The sequence below is a fragment of the Salvia hispanica genome, chromosome 1 (assembly GCF_029641045.1).
Source record: "Salvia hispanica isolate PSC_SH4W2 chromosome 1, Shi_PSC_v1, whole genome shotgun sequence".
Classification (NCBI taxonomy): domain Eukaryota; kingdom Viridiplantae; phylum Streptophyta; class Magnoliopsida; order Lamiales; family Lamiaceae; genus Salvia; species Salvia hispanica.
In genome coordinates this window covers 32,456,192-32,475,594 of record NC_142692.1, presented here as the reverse complement: position 1 = coordinate 32,475,594, position 19,403 = coordinate 32,456,192, and the positions used below count along the sequence as shown (strand labels likewise).

The following is a 19,403-nucleotide window of genomic DNA, read 5'->3' as shown; positions in this document are numbered from 1 at the left end:
GAAGCGAAAATTGATACATTCAACACCGCTCTGCAATTATCTTGAGGTAATGCTATAAAAGGGCGTGACAAAATCGAATATTTATTCTTAATTTAAAGAATAGAAATGCTACTGAAAATCAGCAAAATTTCATTTATATAGGCCGTGAATAATAGATATCAGTCTACAACATTGTTTGCAAAGGGATTATTAAAGACAGCATGTATCTCTAGATCATGACTTCGTCATAAACAAAATTGTTGTGGTCAGGCACAGGAAGCCCTTTGATCCGCATTTGTTTATACATCCACTGCCAGTTCTCTCGACTTACCTCCCCCCCGAGCGACCTGATCACCGAGCCACCACTGCATGCCCCGGTCTTGCAGCACTCCTCCAACGTCCATCCCTTCACCAGCCCGTACAGAAACCCGCTAGCAAAGAGGTCCCCGGCTCCTGTTGCATCAACTGCCTTCGACTCTCCGCTTGCTGGGATTCGGACAACCTAATGCCACACAAACCAATGGAGAGTCATCAGAAAATTTGAGTTGATAATCTAAGCTATGTTGATGAACACAGACAGAAAGAGTATGTCGTGGAGAGAAAGAAGAGAAACGGAACAGACCTCGTTCCCTTGCTTCGCAATGCACCCTTTAGCGCCTAAAGTCACTACAGCCCATCGGCAGTGTTTCCCAAGGAACTCGAGAGCTGATTCAGGATCTACTTTCTCATCACTGCAACGCAAGGATCAGATGAAACGATCAACAAGACTGTTCGAATGTAATCTCACTACAACTCTGTTTCACATAATTCATATGGAAGGGAATTGGACATCACCTCAAGAGCTCAGCAGCCTCGTCCTCATTTGCAAAGCAAAGGTCTACACCTCCCGATTCAAGCAACTGTAGAAGTGGCAATCTGAATTTCCTTACCATCTGCAGATGGTAGATTATTTTAACACAAAAGTAGATCAGAATAAGTTCGTTAATCAAGTTTACTCGTAGACAGTATGAAAACTCCTGAAACGTTACCTCAAAACTGGCGAGGTCGAGGGAAACTAAAACACCTTCTTGTTTGGCAATTCTAATGGCTGCCTGAATAACTTCGATGTTAAAGATTCCATATCTCATCACTAGCCACTGTACCATAGAAACCAACTTAGGCCAATGAAAACCGGATATAGGAAACAAGTTATTAGCTAGATGGTAAATGCAACCAAGATTTATAAGCATATATAAAAATTAGTTTATGAAACTATTAATATCCATACAGAGTTACACATGTCGATGTCTATATGCAAGAATTTCCGTCCATGAGGCAATCTCAACCATTTTCTCAAAACTGGGATTGGAGAACATGAAGAAAAGGGAGTATGACAAGGAGACAAGAGCAAGAACCCGGGCCATATGTTAAGCGAAATGAGAGGATAGAGTCGGTAGTGCCTTACCCTGGAACCTCTAAGATCCGATGTAGTCAAATCATCTGCCTGGTAAAAGCATAAGATTATGATGTTCATATGCAAGTTCAGACTAACAATGTTAATTTCTTGAGAATTATATCACTGTATACACCTGAACTTTCACTGCACTCGAGAGACATGGCCGCATAGTACGATTGCCAAATTCATCAACCAAGCAAACACACTGCATCATAGATTTCAATCCATGTCTCAGAATATGCTTAACTACTGCCTCAAGAATGATTAAAACATACAAGCTAATTGCAATAAAGCTCACCTGGGCGGTTAGCCCGGTTTTAAGCCTCAATCTCGACAGATTAATGTTGTAGGAGCTCATGTTTTCAATGAACAAACTTCCCTCTTCATCATCCCCACAAGCCCCTATTATGCCACAAGTGATCCCAAAACCAGCAGCCAGACCTCGGATTGTATTAGCAACACTACCACCTGCTATGGTCTTCAACGAAGCCCCCTTTTCAGGAGAAGCATCGAAATGGCTATTAACCTCGCTCAAGACGAACTTCAGCTCTTCAGCCGCAACCTGCATAAGCCAAGAGTTTGATCAATACACATACATTTATACCTTTGCACCTTCATTAAAGTGTGCTCTATAGATACTAGTTCATATCACCCTGCATACACACAAATTCGAGCACATGAAGCATTTCACCTAACCGCCCTCAGAGCGCCCCACGCTCCCAACAACACTATGTAACACACCTATGAGATAGTACTACCCAAATCAAACATGGGACTGAAACATGTGATTACACTCATTATATCATACAAAAGCAATAAAGCATGAAACTTTAAATAATAATGCGTCTGCAGCAATCTGTCCTTTGAAAAACACGGTCGTTAAAGCAACAAAAACTACAAAGGTAATCAGATATAATATCCAATACAAGAATCAAATTTCATCACAACACAAAATCAAAAAATTGGAAAAAGATTCAATCTTTGATTAATTGGAAGTGAGAAAAAAGAAAAACAAGAATCCCAGTGATGCGATGAGAGTTTTACAGGGAAGGAGCCGCCGGGCTCGCCGGGGATGCGGGAGAGGAGGGAGGAATCAACAGTTGCGACGTGGTCAACGAGAGCAGAGGGCTGTAACCCAAGAATGAGGGGAGCACCATGAATTGCGTCTTCGCTGTGGATTTCAAGACCCATAATTCGGTTGAATGTGAATCCAATCCAAGTGGCTAAAGCTGTTGCTGTTGCTGTTGCTGCTGCCGCCCTTTTCCGCTCCTCCCCTCCTTTCCACCTCTCAACCCTCTATTTATAAACCGCAACAACCCCTCAACTTTCTATATTTGCATTTTTGGCTTATCATCAAATATATTTTTCAACTTTATCTTATATTCTTAAATAAATCAAATTTTTTTTAGTAATTTTATTATCCAATTCTCCCAATCTTTCATTTTAAATTCTCAATCTTTTAGGAGATGTTACCATTTTATCATTGGAGTGGAATTCTGATAAGAGGAAATGATATAAATTGAAAATTTGATACTATATGCAGTCATTAATAAGTCGAAGAAATGGTACAATTATAAGTTATGGATAAATTTGAGAAATTTCAACGACACAATTTAAAAAACATCAAATAAATTCAATCATTAACCCTTATAAATTCTCCACATATTTTTCATAATCTCTATTTATTGGAAATATTATAGATATAATAGTAAAAGCACCAATTAATCAAAAGATTTCCACTCTACTAGAGTACTAGTTATTGCGTGTCAAGTGTACATTTGTACTCAATATATGCGTCCCCCTATCAATATATTCTATAAAATAAATTAATGTGGGATAAACTATTATGCAAAATAGACTGATCTATCTTAAATTATTTAGAAAGCTTCAATTATATCATAATTATGAATATATCCTTAAAAAGTAAATTAAAGTTGGATAAATAGGAAAAATAGTCATTTCTATCAGTATATCGTAATTATGAATCTATTCATAAAAAAAAATAAAATTAAAGTTGGATATTTATTAGGCAAAACAGTCTCATATATCTCAGATTATTTAGAAAATTTAAATTATATCATACAAATACAAATTATGGTTGAAAATTGATTATGCAAGTGGATGGCGAAGTTTCTGATTGCAGACATGTAACTGAGTCAGCCTCTGCAAATAAAAGAACATGGTGATAACATCCAAATCACAAAATGACAAATTCATGGTATCTTATAATGCACCCCATTCAAATACAACTATAGGCTCTGGGATCAAATACAGTGAAAATATTTCTCAATTGATGTATGAAGGCATTTGCGATGTAGCGATTATCACTAATAATGTACTACGGAGTATAATGAATGAAAAACGAAAATGAACTTCAAACTCAAACAAGGAATTCAGGTAGAGTTACCACACCATTGGATCGATGAATATAATAAATACACCGTCCTTACCCACAAAATAACTTATACTATAAAAATATGAATCACTCAATATTTACAACAAAATAGTGAGTAAACAGTGAGACACACATCATTTTAGAAAATAGAAAGTGAATTAAATTTGAGGATAAATCAAAATGAAAAAAATATAGTCCGTATGATATTTTATAGATAGAGGGAATGTTATACTAATAAAGATTTAATCAAAATAAATATTCTTATAAAAAAGTGCTGAAATCACGGAGCGGCCAATCATGACATTTTGCTTTCAGAGATTCCCCACTAATTCTAAACAATAATGCAGCACCAAATTTTGTAAAATTGTAAAGTATTGGCTAATGCCTATACATAGATACCTATATATGACTACCCCAATTGAATATTGTAATTTAATATGCATGCTTAAGAATCTGTATTCATCCTCACAATATTCCAAAAGAAAAAGGTTACAAAAGAAATATAGGAAACTCAAACAATGAGTCATATCATAACTCATGAAGCTCCAAATTCACTCGTTGCAAATATCCAAATTCAAATGCAAGCATCTCATTGTCATTCATGTTGCTTTTACAGAAAGGGGTTCTACATCATGAAACCGGGGTGTAATCGAGCTGGGCTGACAAAATGAGTCATGTAGCACGGTTATATAAACCCGGTATAAGTTCATCAGAAGCAATTAATGCTCACTGTTTATTAGAGTCTGCACGGGGCAGGGGTTCGATCAGTAGCCTTCAAGAGCAATAACTAAAAACCCAAAAATTTGTACCGAAAGATCTCATTGAACAGCCTTCTGGGATTTTTCGGGTAGGATGTTGTCAGGAAGGACAAGCTCTGGTGGAGTTTCGCGGACTACACCAATCATTGAGTCGTATTCCTCATCACGGCGAGCAAACTTCTTGCGCAGCATCTTCTCAAACTCGATCTCATCGAAGGATTTGGTGTTTTCAGCAGCATGGACCTTTGCTAGGTTGACATAGTTGGTTGCTGATTTAATGATGAATTCGATCTCTTCTTCAGTGAGCTTTCTGAGGAGCTTGGCTGGATTACCAGCCCAGATCTGTAAATACACGGGTTCCGAACAGTATGATCAAATCATTGTTGTCATTATGGACGCCCTTAAGAGGGTTGATCCAATACATATGCATAGGAAAAAGAAGGCAAGGAAAATTAAAAATCGAAAAAAGGAAAAAAAAAGTTTTAAGTTAATGAGGAGGAGCTAGAGATTGAAAAGGCGAAATGGTATTTTGCCGTCTTTTCAAAGAAGTAGACACTTGATCATATCACGATTTGAGGATTTGTAGTTTATAAAAAGGGTATAAATAATACACTTGCTCTTACCAAATGATACTAAAAAATATTGTATAGAAACTAAAAATTGAAGAAAAAAGTACTCCATCTGTCAATTGATTCATAGTTGTTTTCAGGGTATCCCGGGGAAAGTGAGTCATTTTCTGTTAACTTATCTAATTTATTCTCTATTTTATTTTCCGCATGTTAAAAAAATGTTTAACTTATCATGGGACAAAGGGAGTACTAAACTAATGTGGTACAAAAACATCTTCTATTCCAAAGCTGGTTTCATGCTGGGGTCCAAGGTATTAGGCGCCGGTTATATCTCCAAAATTTGATGGACTAGTAAGGAATTTGAGAAGTAACGGTGAACTCCTATTGATTAAGAAAGGAAGTTCAGCTAGCTTGACTGTTGTAATCTCAATCGCATTCAACTTACATGACTATCATGAAGCACTAAAAACTAACATAGCTTAGAGTAACCTTTTTGCCAAAACCTATAAAGCAATGACACAAAATTGGGTAATCTCAAGTCAATGAGACGGATGAGTTGACACTTGACACAGCATTTTATTCCCCATCATATGAACTCTTTCCGGAGGGGAAAAGAAAGAAGTCCAATAGTCTAGCCTCCCATTGCAAGATAGACAATGAAATATAAAAATAAGGGCATATGACAGTTGAATGGCATACCTCTCCAGTACGGATTCTGGTGTCCTGTCTCACAAGGGATCCTGCAGCAACCATGGCATGTTTCTCCACAACCACACCATCAAGAAGGGTCGCTCCCATTCCAACAAAAGCCTCGTCCTCGATTATACATCCATGTACAACCGCACTATGACCTATGTGTTCCAACATAGGATGACAAAATATGGAATTTATATGAAGTTCTTGATATGCTAATAGCTGGACTATTTCTACTTTGTATCTAACAAACCTAAGGTAGACAATCAAAATTACTTACCAATTGTAACATTATTTCCTATAATAGTTGGCAGTACTTTCCCACTTAGATTAGATTTCGCCACGTGCACCAAGGAATTGTCCTGTATATTAGTTCCAGAACCAACACTGATGGAGTTTACGTCACCTGTGTCCAGGAAAGAGGCAGACAAATCAATTTGCATCACAAATGAACAGCTCCATTCAGTTTCGAAATTTAACTTGTTTTCTTCAAATGATCAATTCTGGAGAATCTTATCAGAATCATTAAGTTACCAGTACAATGAAAAACTAATAAAAAGCAAAGAAGACCAGAGCAAACTAAGACTATGAAAATTGGTCGAAGTATGATAAAGTATAGTCATTAGCAAATGCAGAAACACTAAGATGAGAAATAACGGGATAATGTTTATATTGAACTGTTCTAGTGTGCGGAAACAGAAACTTAGCTCGAGCACTGCATGAAATTGAAAAACAGGACGAAAATTCACTCGGTGCAAGAAATGGAGAATCAGAAACTTAGGCCGGATGATTTATTCCTCTAGCGTAGTGCATTCAAATTTTTATTGAAAATCTAGAATGTCTCATTTTAGAGTATTTGTTATTTCATCTCAAAAATAGATAACTCACATACTGATTAAGCTAACTGAAATTGTTTTCTGCCACTCTTTATACTCTTCTCTATCAGCCGGTCCTGACTAAAAAATCACTTAACCACAGAAAAAGAGGTGTGACCTGCCAATTCCCTTTGAAGCAACCCCTAGGTTAAAATTCTATTGGGAAAAAATATACACATAGCAGAAACAGAGCTGAAAATCCAAGAAATTCAAAAGTAGGAAACTTAACAGTTATAATACAGGACTATGTTTCAGTATGATGAGTATTTGCAGCTTAACCATAGACGATTCGGAGCGAATGTTTAAGGTGCGTACCTCGAAGGACAGATCCATACCATATCGATGATCCCTGGCCCACCTGAACATCACCAATGACAGAGGCACTTGGGGCGATAAATGCATCCTTATCCACCACCGGAGATTTATCATAGATGTTCATCAGTGTCCGGTGCTTAGAAACTGAAAATAAATTCTTATGAGATGAAACGCACACATAAAAGTAGCTCAAAAAAATATAATCAAATATGAAGCTGTTAAAAGAACGTGCAGCATGAACTGCAGATATAAATAAGCTCAAAACCCAGGAGCATATATCCATGCTACAGCAATATGCCAGACAAATAAAAAGCAGACTGCTAGAAGAAAGGACATAATCTTATACTATATGAAAACAGATCCAACGAAAATAACCCTGAAATTATGGTTACCAAGCATTCCACATACAAGATGAAATCTGAATAATACATACTACAATCCCTTGAAAATACTAAAAAATATAAAAATAAGATCAAACTGCTCTCATCCAGATTCCAGACAAGTTAGTAAGTGTAGAAAACATACAAGGGCTTGATTATCTACACTGAAAGATGTGTCCATGACTTCATGAGTGTCCTAGAACTTAATTCTAACATCTACAAGTGATCTGGACTGATACGAGTAATACATGAAACTAAAATGACTGATGCATGTAATACATGAAACAAAACATGCCTCGATATTGTTTGTGAACTTTTCAACCTCTCATTCCATCCTTCAACTGCATCTACACACCTAATGCATGCCTGTGAATTATCCTATTCTTCTTCTCATTATGTTCTCAACTGAATCTATATACCAGGCTGTCAAGCTATACTCTTCTTCCGAAATCATTTTTAACTAGTAAACCGTGAATCCTTATATCAGATAGAAGCAGCATAAATTTCAGCTAAAATGGCCGATGATACAGAAATCCAGTAAACTATCTGAATAGACCATGAACTTTGTCTGCATCCTGCAGCAACTATGACACTCTATCTGGACAGGTAATTACTGCAGCGTCGATTATAGATCGAGCAAGAGGCAGCCCAGTGCACCTAATAAACCCACAAAAACTTCAATATCATATGAAACAATACTGATGAACACAATTCATAGTCTGACCCATGTAATCATTGATCAATAAAATGTACCCATATCAATTATCTGTGCCTTGCTCCACGCAGACCCCTTAAGAATACTCTACATTGTAATCAGGATTTACAGCATCGTGTATCGAAACAATTACACGGCTAATATTTGACCATTTGCGTGGGTAGCTCCGAATAAAAAGGAAACTAAACCTCGAATTAGGCATCAAAGCAAGAATTTTTCACATTAAAGAAGAAGATAGAGAGCACCCCTTTCCCTGTCTTCTCTCAAACATTTTCCATTTTTAGAAAAAACTTAAAAATCTATAAAAACTTTTCCCCCAGAAAAACCATTATTTTGAAAGGGAATTTAAAAAGAGGGAAAAGAATTACCATGATCCTGGAGATAGTAGCCAGCTTGGAAGGTGGAACCGAGTCGATCCATGGCTTGACCCGTATGCCGAATCCAACTCCCCAAAGTGTAAACCGCTCTTCCTAAGCTCCCCATTTTGATGGAATTGAGTGGGTATGTTGGCCGTGTGGTGTAGGATCTGAGAATGAGTTGAGATTGAAAGTGGTTTTGCTCGAATTGAATGGATTCTGGAGCTGCTCTTGAGACGGGACTCGGGAGAGAGTGTGGAGGCCACAATTGGAATAGGGCAAGAAGCAACAACGGAGAACCAGAAGGCCTAAGGGGGGTAAATCAGGGATTTCAGCAATTGTTTATCGGAAAAATAATTAGTTAATTATGTTCTGCAATTAAATAAATCAACTAAAACAAACATGAATTTTATACATTCGCAACTGTCCTAGGGTAAAAATTTCGATATATGTATTACAGTGTATTGTTTATATTTTCTTCAACCAAACGATATTATTTTCTTTTTATGTAGATAATAGTTTAACCTTATTGACGGTGACATTCAAATGTTATTTTCAATTACCAAATCAAATATAAATTCATAATTTTTTACATTAATTTTTGAAATATTTGTAAAACACAAAATTTGATTATTTCTCATTAAATTGTTCTTATTAGAAATGCAAATATTTTGAGTAAGGGGCTATAGAAAGAAGTTGGCAATACAAAACACTAATTATTTATTAGGTGTTTAATTGAATTTGGGACCTGGCCCCTCGTGGACTATCAACTTATATGTGATTCCTCGTGATTTGATCTCTTGTGAGCCACATAAGCTCATATAAATGACGCACAACGCAACAATGATTGTAATCATGCAACTACGCATACGGATAAAGTAAACCCCATAAAAAATGATGCACTTGAAAATACTCTCTTCACGCTTGATTTGGTTGGCTATCCTCGAGCCTTGAATGCGCCACTCCAAGCACTTGTCACTTTAAGTAGCTTTTAAACTTGGAAAACATGAGCTCATTTAACTTTAGAAACTTAAAGCTTTCATTTATGTCATAAACATATTAAAACCTAAACAATTTAAAAACCATAATCTTCTTTAACCACCACTTACAACCAACACCATATTCAAGTCACTACAGGGATAAAGTAGTAAAATTAGATACTAATTTTTATCGTATTATGGGATACATTGCGTATAAAATTCAGCTCGATTGGCACAAAGAAACCCAAAGTAGTCCGAATTCAACACATTTCACATCTCAACATCACTAGGAATAAACACCATCTGATATAAAAACTTATGATCACTAATCAAATCCCATTGAGTATGGATGATGCCTCTAACAATAGTTCTTGATGTCCACTCACAAGGAATACATTTACAACAAAAGTGAAATATACCACTTATTCTAAGAACGCTCTCTCCTCGTATTCAGCTCAATTGACCTTTGCCTATGTCAAGAAGACCAGCACAAATAGAATAATGAACAAGACGAGTAAAAAACAGATCATCATGATCTGGCCCTTGGCGCCTGCCTTCTTCATAACCACAGCAACCTTTTTCTGCAAATATGGAATAGCACAGAAGAAGACTAACCATTAACTATCATATTTAAGCATGGAGTGTACATCATTTCAGCTCGATGGCGACTTGCTTTTTACCTGAACAAAATCAAGACGGTTTGACGTGCTGTCCATCTCCATGCCAAGTTCATCGATAATTTTCTCCTATAAACAAAAAGCATTATTCATAAACAGGAGCCAGAACATAAATTTGCAAATACTCAAGTTGAAGGGATGAGAAAAAATGTTCAGACTAGAAGAACGCTCTTTGTTGTATGTCTTACTAACAGAGGTAGAGGGGACTTTTACCTGTGCAAGGAGCTCTTCGTGTATTGTAAGCCCTACACCTCCGATCCTTTGCACACTGGCACTAAGTTCATCTAGCTCTTCATCTTGTTGCCTGTATAAGAAGACTCATCAATCAGTATTGATCATAACATGAAGATCCAGTGCCTTGCTTAGTTTGTTCACTAGAGGAAGCAAAACAACACAAGGGTTGGATAATATTACCTCATGAGAAGTAATTGTCTATCAGATTCTGATGATATGAAATCATCATTATCTGCATTGTACTTTTGTGATTGATCAGCATGATGAGGATTTGGCAGTCTCATAAGCTCGCGGCGCATTTCACTGAAATTAGATGTGCTAGTGTCATTCAACTCCTTTCCAGATACAACTGATTTCTTGACACTTTTCACCTGTTGATCAAGAAAAAGTTTAGTTTATAAAAGCCCTAATCAATCAATTAATGAACAAAACACTACAGTTTATAACTCAACTAAAATCCTTACAAAATTTAATCTTCAGAAACAAACCAAATATTTTGACTTAGGGAATCGAAAAAGGATGACCAGTCTCCTTAAATGTAACAGCTGATACCTGATCGCGAGCATTGCTTGTCCATCTTCTTCGACTATCAAGCTCCATTTGATTGATACCATACAAAGCAGGATTTCTAGATGCAACGGTTATTGCCTTGTCCAACTCATCTACCTTCCAGTCAGGAAACTTTCAGTACTAATGTGAAACAATAATAGTTATACGGCATGATCATCCACAATGATAAATAATCACATAAGGTGCTTTGCTAATATAGTATTGACAGTTGGACAAAATCTATAATCTTAGTAGCATGGAAACAAGAAAACTGTCAGAGGCCTTAAAAAAGTGGAATGTTCCAATTGCAAAAGGAAGTCTTATCTGAATTCGGAAATGTAACTGTGCTCAGTGTATATACATGAAGTTCAAATACAATATCATACCTGCCATTCAATGCTCTCAGATCCAGTAAGAATCTCCTTAGTGAGGCGTATCCTCTCCCCACTATCAGAAGGCATCCGTTCCCATTGGTTATAGGTTTGGAGAAACTTATCAATCTAACCAAACAAGAACATCATTGTTTAGCAAACATTCAACAAATGCAAATCAACGTACTAGAGGCTATATTCAAGCATTAGGCACAATATCAAAGTATTGTCAGGTAAAGGTATCTAAACAAACTAGCATGTAAAAGGTGTTATCTCACAAATTATCGGCCTACGGTTACATATTAGACATTTTTAAGATTCATGGTGCACCACAAATTTAGACAGGAGAATCTTTACTCGGATGTCCACTATTGCTTAGCAGGAGGTATTCAACAATGTCACAATGAAAGAGCTACCAGGCCCACCACTTGCTGCATAACATCTTAGTGCTCAAATTCATCTGTAATATTAGATGTGCTTAGCTACATGGGCAACTCATGTTACAGTTAGATGGTGCCCAAATTTACATGTTCAAACCTATTTTATATTTGTAACACTACTGCTTAGCAGATGTATTCAAAATATCACAATTAATGAGCTAATAATTACTGCATAACATATAAGGTATCCAGGTCATGCTGGTGCCAGAGTACTAAGCTACGATACTAGAGTGTTTAATCACATGGGCAACTGGTGTTACATGCACTAAGCAATCCAAGTGTACAATTCTATATATCAAGCACAATGAAGCCACTCCCACACAAATAACAGCAAAGGCATATATGCATAATTTCATTTGAATCAAAGCTTCAAAATCCAATAAAATAAGAGTGCTGAGTTCATCAAGCAATGTAAAATCCAGTTCAAGCAAGCAATTAACAGAATACATAAAACAATCCTGGATGGAATAATAGAGTAATCAAACTATCCCATTAATAAATTAATCAGCCGATCGATCTCATATCGAAATAGCACATCTAAAAAAGAACAATTGGGAGAAAAGAAAAACTTACAGAATCCTGAATCTCCTCTTTGACAATGTAAAAAGGGTCTTGAGCTGACGACATAATCAAATCCACACAAAGCAGTTGAATTGGTTGTTGGCACCTACAATTTAGAGAGAAGCGTTAAGATCTAGGGTGTGAGAGGTGTGAATACATATGTAAGTGTGCAAACCTTAATGTGTAAGGAATAAAAAAAGAGGCGGAGGAGGCAGCGGCCTTTGCCGGATTGGGGGAGATCGGATCTGGAGAGAAGAAAGGGGGGATACGGAATCGCGGCGTTCGACTAGGGTGAGGAGGTCGCCGGGAATTGTGAGGACGAGATGCGAGGCTTCTGGTTTCGCTGTATCGTAGAGAGAGAAAGAGAAGCACGCATAAGAGAGAAGAGGGGACTTAGTTTGGGCTTGAGGTTTAATTGGGCTTATATTTATTAAATTTATTGGGCCCTGTAAGATATAGAGATCTGGTCCCGCTTAACTTATCTATTAAACAATAAAATTACGAACTTTGCTTTTAGTACTCGTATATCTTGTGAACTTAAAAAGTGTATGAGGGTTGATTTTGGAGTGAATTTTCCACGTTTTAGAATTCCAGCCAAATTAAATTTTATCGGGCACATTTAAAATTAAAGTGACAAGTGAATACATCAAAATGATTTTATATTGAATAATAAAACTAAAAAGTAAATATTATCCGATTCACCATTTCTTCATGATCGCCATCTCCATAGCCGCCCCCTTGATCCATCTCTCCAACTAGCATCTCTCGCAAAAATCCCTAAATCGAGCCAACACCAGCCCTTAAAGTAGATTCAGTAGAAATTACACAATGTTTAAGGTGGTAGAAACGAGATTCAACGCTTCAATTCATTGTGCAATGTATAATTCGCTCAATAACATTGAGCATACTAATAACGAAATGTAATCGGACGGAATTTGATGATCACGAGTTTTAGGGGTAGTTTCATTCAAAGATAAAAAAAATTAGGTACGACTCTACGTGAAACTAAGTTGGTGACGACTTTGATTTTACAAATTCCCTATATTACCCATTAAGGGAATTTTCACAAATTACCCAAACAAATATTTTACCCGACATGGTTACGGATTTAAACTATCGAAAGTCTAAACCACAACTCTCTCACCAATATACAAATATGCGAAAATAACATTATAACCTTAGACATTGACTTAGCCAAAAATATTCCAGAGGGATTCCAAATCATATGCATACACATTTGGTCAACTACTTCCAACAACCAAAAACCAAATTAAACAACCAAAAATCACAACCTATGTATAATCATATTGCCAGCTAAGATACAATAGGAGCTTCCCAACTTCCATTGCAGATAATAATTCAATATCAATATATTTAATAAAAACCTTCCTTTCCTTATAAGCTTTTCCAATGGCTGCCAAACTCTTTTGTCAGCAATGAGTGTTAGAATCTACATTGTCATCTTGTGTTCATGGGCTCTTCTCACCGCCGTCACTCCCACCCTCGTTCGCCTCGCTGCTTCGGCTAATCTTCAATCGAGATTAGATGGTATGTGTATCCGTCATCCCAAGCCCCCCTTTTTTCAAATTTATCCGAATTTTATGTGAATTCTCATGAATTAATCATTTATTCTCGAATAAATTTTAGAAAATATATCATCTACCAATATTTTTTTCTACGTTCATCCTAGTAGGTGAGGGAAGGGAAGGGTTGAAATTATTGTTGCCGAGAAAGGCTCTTGTTGAATCAAACGTCTCGGTGCCGGTGCTGGCAGTGGCATCGACACCAGCACCAGCGGCGGCAGACGGCGGCGGAGGTGCGATTCTTGAGTTGAGGAGTCATTTTGATCGGAGTAGAGAAATAAAATGACGTTTTTTATTATCTGACTTGGATGGTTGTATTTGTAAATAGTGATACACTTTCGTAGAAGGATCTTTATTTATTTATTTTTTAATAATTTATAGAGATATTTGTCACAATGAAATAAAAGAAATTGCAATTTAGAGAGGCTTGAGTTACATTTTTGGGTTACTAATCATCTTATAGAATATAATGCTGTCTAAAATACTTTTTCCATCCAATGGTGAAAAAAAAAATCATTAGTGAAAACAAAATGCTAATTACTAATTTATTAATTAAACTAGTAGAGCCAAATTAAAAATGTGTAAGGAATACGTAGGGTGAGTGTGACTAGGAATATTTTAATTGATTTGGATATATTTTATATACGAAATAAGTTTTTTTTTAAGTGTAATCAAAGTGAATTCTGCATTTGAATTTTGTAATACAATTCAAAGTAATATTATTTCCCAAAAACAGAACTTATGGTTCGTCATCGACTTGAAAGGCGGACGAAGAATAGAAGTGGACTTATGGTTCGTCATCGTCATGGAATATTATTTCCATGATAATGGAAAGCGGACGAAGAATAGAAGTGCGCCCGATCTCGAAGGATTGGGGTGGACTTGCCGTCCCATGGAGTTGTCGACAACTCTAAATACTAAATTCAGTGAGTTTTCCGGCCCTCATGGCCGGGGTGTGGAGTCCAGACCCGACCCCACTGAATTTGTCATTGCTTCAAAGTCAAGCAAGAATTTTGCCCTCCCTTTTGCTCATTCAAGTAACCATAATTATTAAAAAGATGTATAGATTTCATATTGATCATACCACAATACATGATGATTTTGACTTCGAATTTTGCCCTCACTTTTGCTCATTCAAGTGACCATAATTATTAAGTAGATGTATAGATTTCCTATTGATACCACAATACATGATGATTTATTAGATAAGAAGGGATGGGCCATCCCATACGAAAGCATGAAGCACTTGATTGATGGAAGCATGTCACCCACAGACACATTCAAGACAAATGTGGAAAATTCTCAATGGTTTAATTTCCAGATCAAAAGAAACATGTATAAAAAGAAAAGCATTTCAATTCACAACAACTGTAGAAAAATAATAATGAATCTTGAATCACATATTGCTTCAAACAAAAAATATCCCATGGCATCTGTCACATTGCTATCATGGTACTATAGAAGCACTTTGAAAGTGCCCATTCAACTAGCAATTTGACTTTTAGTTGTGACAGCAGCAACTACTAAAGATGCATTTATTCTGTTTGATTTTATTATTATATATAAATATGAAATTATCATATATTTAATTGAGTCGTTGTTTGCAGAGAATCTATGCCATTGATGAGGTGTCTGATCTCATTGTCATACCTTAAGGTATGACGATGCTTTGATCTTAGGAATACATTAGCAAATTAACTAGATCTATATATTCTCTTTTATATTCCCTAATACAGGAATCACATTAGCAAATTAACTAGATCTATTCTCTTTTAAATTCCCTAATACATATCAACTGATACAATTTAGGGCTATGATTTAGTTGTTGTTTATCTTTATAAGCTTTTTGTTACTCGCTTTATGGTTATATGAAACTTTGTGTACATATGTTGCTTGTTTTATGAGTTTTGCCTTTATGACATTTGCTTGATTGCTTCTTTTTAGTTTGCTTGGTTAGTGGATGTTTTTATGGTATATTGTGTGATTGTTGTTTCGAACTTCTCACTCTTGGTGTGAGACCACTCCTCTCAAATGGATGATATTGGCTTATAATATCAGGACGTGTGTTGTAAATTTGCTTATGTTTGTCTGCTGATTTTCTTCAGTAATGTAGCACGCAAAGATGTACTGTATTTGTTTATGTCTATACACTTTGTTGCTTCTTTGTCGTTGGTTTGAGAATTTTGTAACACTAACAAACTGGATTTACATGTACATGTAAAACGATATACCGAATTGGAATTTTATTTCTTTAGAGCTCACATGTGAAATGTAGAGGAGATATCAATTAACAAGCGAAATCAAACAAAACACACACATTAAAATATGACAAAGTTTCTTGATTATAACAAATTGCCAATCAAGAAATGGACAATGTAAGCTCCATGATAGATGATCATCTTCTTCTCAGACAAACTGATCAAGGTATTCCTCCACAGTGGTGTATTTCACATCTGGATAGAGCTCTGAAGCCTCAAAACCAAAGGAGGGTTCGATTGTGAAGTAGGTTTGGTCTCCCTTAACGAATGTCGAGTGGTTGATGGCTAGTATGATGTTCACCGGAATTGGTGATTCTACATGGACGACACAAGTAAAAATGTGAGTAATTTTCATGAAAGACATAAAATGAAAAATATATGAGTATTGATTATGAACGAAGGGAGTAAGAATTAACACTCACCTTCAATTTTCTTCAAGATTTGATCTTCTGGAAAGAACTCTTTCTCGAGGGTCTTGCCTATCTTCTTCTCCCACAAAGCAACGAGCTCGTTGAACGAGTAGATGTTTTTCGGAGGCCTGATGTAGAGGACCTTGTTCAAAGTTCTTGGATCATCCACAGTTTTGATGGTATATGTGCCAATGTCATGTTCTTCGTTGAACACAGCTAAACAATTTTCCGAAAGAGTTAGTCATACCGAACATATATAGAACTCGTATTGTAAGATCTTCGTCTTCAACTAATTAGATGGAATTCACGTTGCCCATAAGAGTTATAGTGTGTTATAAGTATGCATACATGGGTTATATTTGTATTTTCTCTATTCTTTATGTCCTGGCTAAAATGTGACTTGTTAGGTGACATGAGACTTTAGTAGCGTTTGTATCCATACATTGTGCCAAGGCTTAAAAAAGGTGTCACGCACTAAGTAAGGTGACAACTCTTTGTTCCATCACCACTACCACTCAAATAATGATGATTCCATCTATATGCATAATGTTTTAAAAATCGGATCTAATCGTTCAATCAGTAACAATAAAATCAGTATGAATTAAGAAAATGAGCGATTCGCTTGATGATCAATTTAAAAAAAGTACATATAACATGAATAATTTGTTACCATATCTTGGTGGGTGGATTACCTTTAGCAGTGCCGTCCCCATAAATGACTAGTTTGTCCTTGGGCGGCGGAGGCGCCCAGGCGCCCGGCTGCACAAGCGTCGGCAGCGAGTAGCCGGCGAAGTAGTTGGACGACACATAGGTGTAAGGAATGGCTGCCGCCTCAATAGCTCTGCGTATGTTGGCCTTGATCTCGAAAGTTGATTTGGCCGGCTCCACCGCACGCGTGCGATCCACGTCATTCCCGAATTCCGAAGGGAAGAACCTCTGACAAGTCACATCCCATCCAATCAAGTAAATATAATAAAGTAAATTAAAAAACTTAGGATAAAAAGAAGAGAAGAAAACCTTGACGTTTCCAGCTTCTTTAATGGCGGCTATGATCTTGTCTTGATCGGCCAACTGCAGCTGTCCGACTGTAGATATAACCACATCCACTTGTTTTATAGCCTTCACCAAACTCTCGTGATCGTTCAAATCACCCTGCAAATTAACCAATCTCGTCACATTTTATTTGTACACGCACTAGCTGTGTGTAAATGTGTACATACAGAGAGAAGGGTGACGCCGGAGTCCTTGAAGCCTTGGATGAGCTGGGCTTTGGCGGGGTCGGAGGGGCTGCTGTCCCTCACCAAAGCGAAGGTGGGGTGCCCGGATTTGGCGGCGGCTTCCACGATGAATTTACCGATGTACCCTGTTCCGCCAATGATCACAATCTTGCTTTTCTCCGCCATTTTCGGTTTAGATTTTAGAAAGCTAGTTTTTGAGAGTATAGAGTTATAGTTTTCAGTTTCAACAACCATAGGTTTGGCTCTAGTTATATAGGAGAGCGATGTATAGTGAAAATTACTTAATTGCCCTGTCACGCCTAGAATGTATTTTGGTAGGTGCTTGATTGCTCAAATTAATTTGTTGCTAGATTGAATTATCCGAAGATCAGAAGGTTAAAGTTTACTACTACTACTCCGGTAAAAGTAATTTAATGTTAATATGTTATATTATCCTCAAATTAGGTACGAGGTCTTCCTTCATCCATAACCAATAATTTTGATAGTTGATAAAGTATTAGGTAGATAGAGAAAGAAAAATTAAAATTTTTTTGGCATTAATAAAAAAATAAATAATTTTAGATTCGAACTGCAGAATTTTAAAATATTATTAGTGGATAAATAGAACTATTGATTGTGGCGGGTGAAATAGTAACTTTCTCTATAATTTTATACTTATATTTTTAAATTGAGTAAGATTAATTTTATCCAATTAGGATATGTGATGATTTTATTAAGATTAAATTAAGAAAAAAATATAATCTCTTTACCTATTTATTATATATTTTTTTGTTTTTGTCTCTAGTAAGGCTTTTTCCTTTCTTTATTATTGATTTAATAGGAATTCTTTTGTTAAGATCCTATAATAAATTGATTAAAATCTCAGATTTATACTCAACCATGGTGATTTAATAAAAAAACCTAAGCTAATCCGAGGATAACAAACCCTATAGCTACTTGTACTAAAAATCAAGTTAGAGTAATTCCCCCTAAATAATAAAATATATTGACTTGGGGAGGAACATATTTACAAATTATAATAACATATAGATTTGCCCATTAGGTTAATAAAAAATCCTATAGCTACTTGTACTAGAAAAACAAGTTAGAGTAATTCACCCTAAACAATAAAATATATTGACATGGGAGGAACATATTTACTAATTGACAAACTAGTAGTACAAATTAAACTGAAGATCCAAATGTGAATGAATACAAAGATGTCATGATGATGTAAGAACTGAAATCATGGAAGTGGTTGCATCAAGTGTATCTGGACAAGGTTGTGGTGCCCATTCATGCTGGCTCCAATTCGGACGTAATTGTTGTTAAATTCGTTGTTCTCTTGTGCATTTTGGGATAATAATCAATTACTATCATTAATGACGTGAATATCCCCTTATCGAATATCAAGTTATATAATACTTCCTCCGTTTCGCTATAGTTGAGTCATTTTACTATTTCGGAAAGTTTATTAATAGTTGAGTCATTCCCATATTTGGTAACTTTTTTCTTTTTTCTTACTTTACAATCTCTTACTTATTCTCTCTACTTTATTCACTTTATACTTTATTATCCCTACATTTTTATCTCTCTTACTTTTTTATCTATCTATTTAAACCATCCAACATTAATTTCTAAAACTGCGTGTCC

At 36.1% G+C, this 19,403-nt stretch overlaps 4 protein-coding genes across 4 annotated transcripts; all 4 read right to left on the bottom strand.

Annotated features, from left to right (window-relative positions):
- Positions 1–118: 118 nt before the first annotated feature.
- Positions 119–2,703, bottom strand: LOC125218755 (pfkB-like carbohydrate kinase family protein). Its single transcript, XM_048120496.2, has 8 exons — positions 2,459–2,703; positions 1,713–1,976; positions 1,548–1,619; positions 1,424–1,462; positions 1,008–1,115; positions 814–911; positions 602–710; positions 119–481 (listed from the first exon to the last, which is right to left on the bottom strand). The coding sequence occupies exons 1-8, from the start codon at positions 2,603–2,605 to the stop codon at positions 209–211; spliced, it is 1,110 nt and encodes a 369-aa protein (XP_047976453.1). The 5' UTR covers positions 2,606–2,703; the 3' UTR covers positions 119–208.
- A 1,607-nt stretch (positions 2,704–4,310) lies between these two features.
- Positions 4,311–8,761, bottom strand: LOC125222978 (gamma carbonic anhydrase 2, mitochondrial-like). Its single transcript, XM_048125905.2, has 5 exons — positions 8,483–8,761; positions 7,020–7,163; positions 6,110–6,235; positions 5,836–5,987; positions 4,311–4,909 (listed from the first exon to the last, which is right to left on the bottom strand). The coding sequence occupies exons 1-5, from the start codon at positions 8,595–8,597 to the stop codon at positions 4,628–4,630; spliced, it is 819 nt and encodes a 272-aa protein (XP_047981862.1). The 5' UTR covers positions 8,598–8,761; the 3' UTR covers positions 4,311–4,627.
- Positions 8,762–9,662: 901 nt separating this feature from the next.
- Positions 9,663–12,680, bottom strand: SYP61 (syntaxin of plants 61). Its single transcript, XM_048120215.2, has 8 exons — positions 12,458–12,680; positions 12,295–12,388; positions 11,297–11,410; positions 10,914–11,027; positions 10,542–10,732; positions 10,341–10,431; positions 10,131–10,196; positions 9,663–10,031 (listed from the first exon to the last, which is right to left on the bottom strand). The coding sequence occupies exons 2-8, from the start codon at positions 12,346–12,348 to the stop codon at positions 9,921–9,923; spliced, it is 741 nt and encodes a 246-aa protein (XP_047976172.1). The 5' UTR covers positions 12,349–12,388; positions 12,458–12,680; the 3' UTR covers positions 9,663–9,920.
- A 3,413-nt stretch (positions 12,681–16,093) lies between these two features.
- On the bottom strand, positions 16,094–18,001 carry LOC125185643 (isoflavone reductase-like protein). The gene is made up of 5 exons (XM_048082206.2): positions 17,754–18,001; positions 17,551–17,685; positions 17,226–17,469; positions 16,546–16,749; positions 16,094–16,438 (listed from the first exon to the last, which is right to left on the bottom strand). The coding sequence occupies exons 1-5, from the start codon at positions 17,934–17,936 to the stop codon at positions 16,272–16,274; spliced, it is 933 nt and encodes a 310-aa protein (XP_047938163.2). The 5' UTR covers positions 17,937–18,001; the 3' UTR covers positions 16,094–16,271.
- Positions 18,002–19,403: the final 1,402 nt, after the last annotated feature.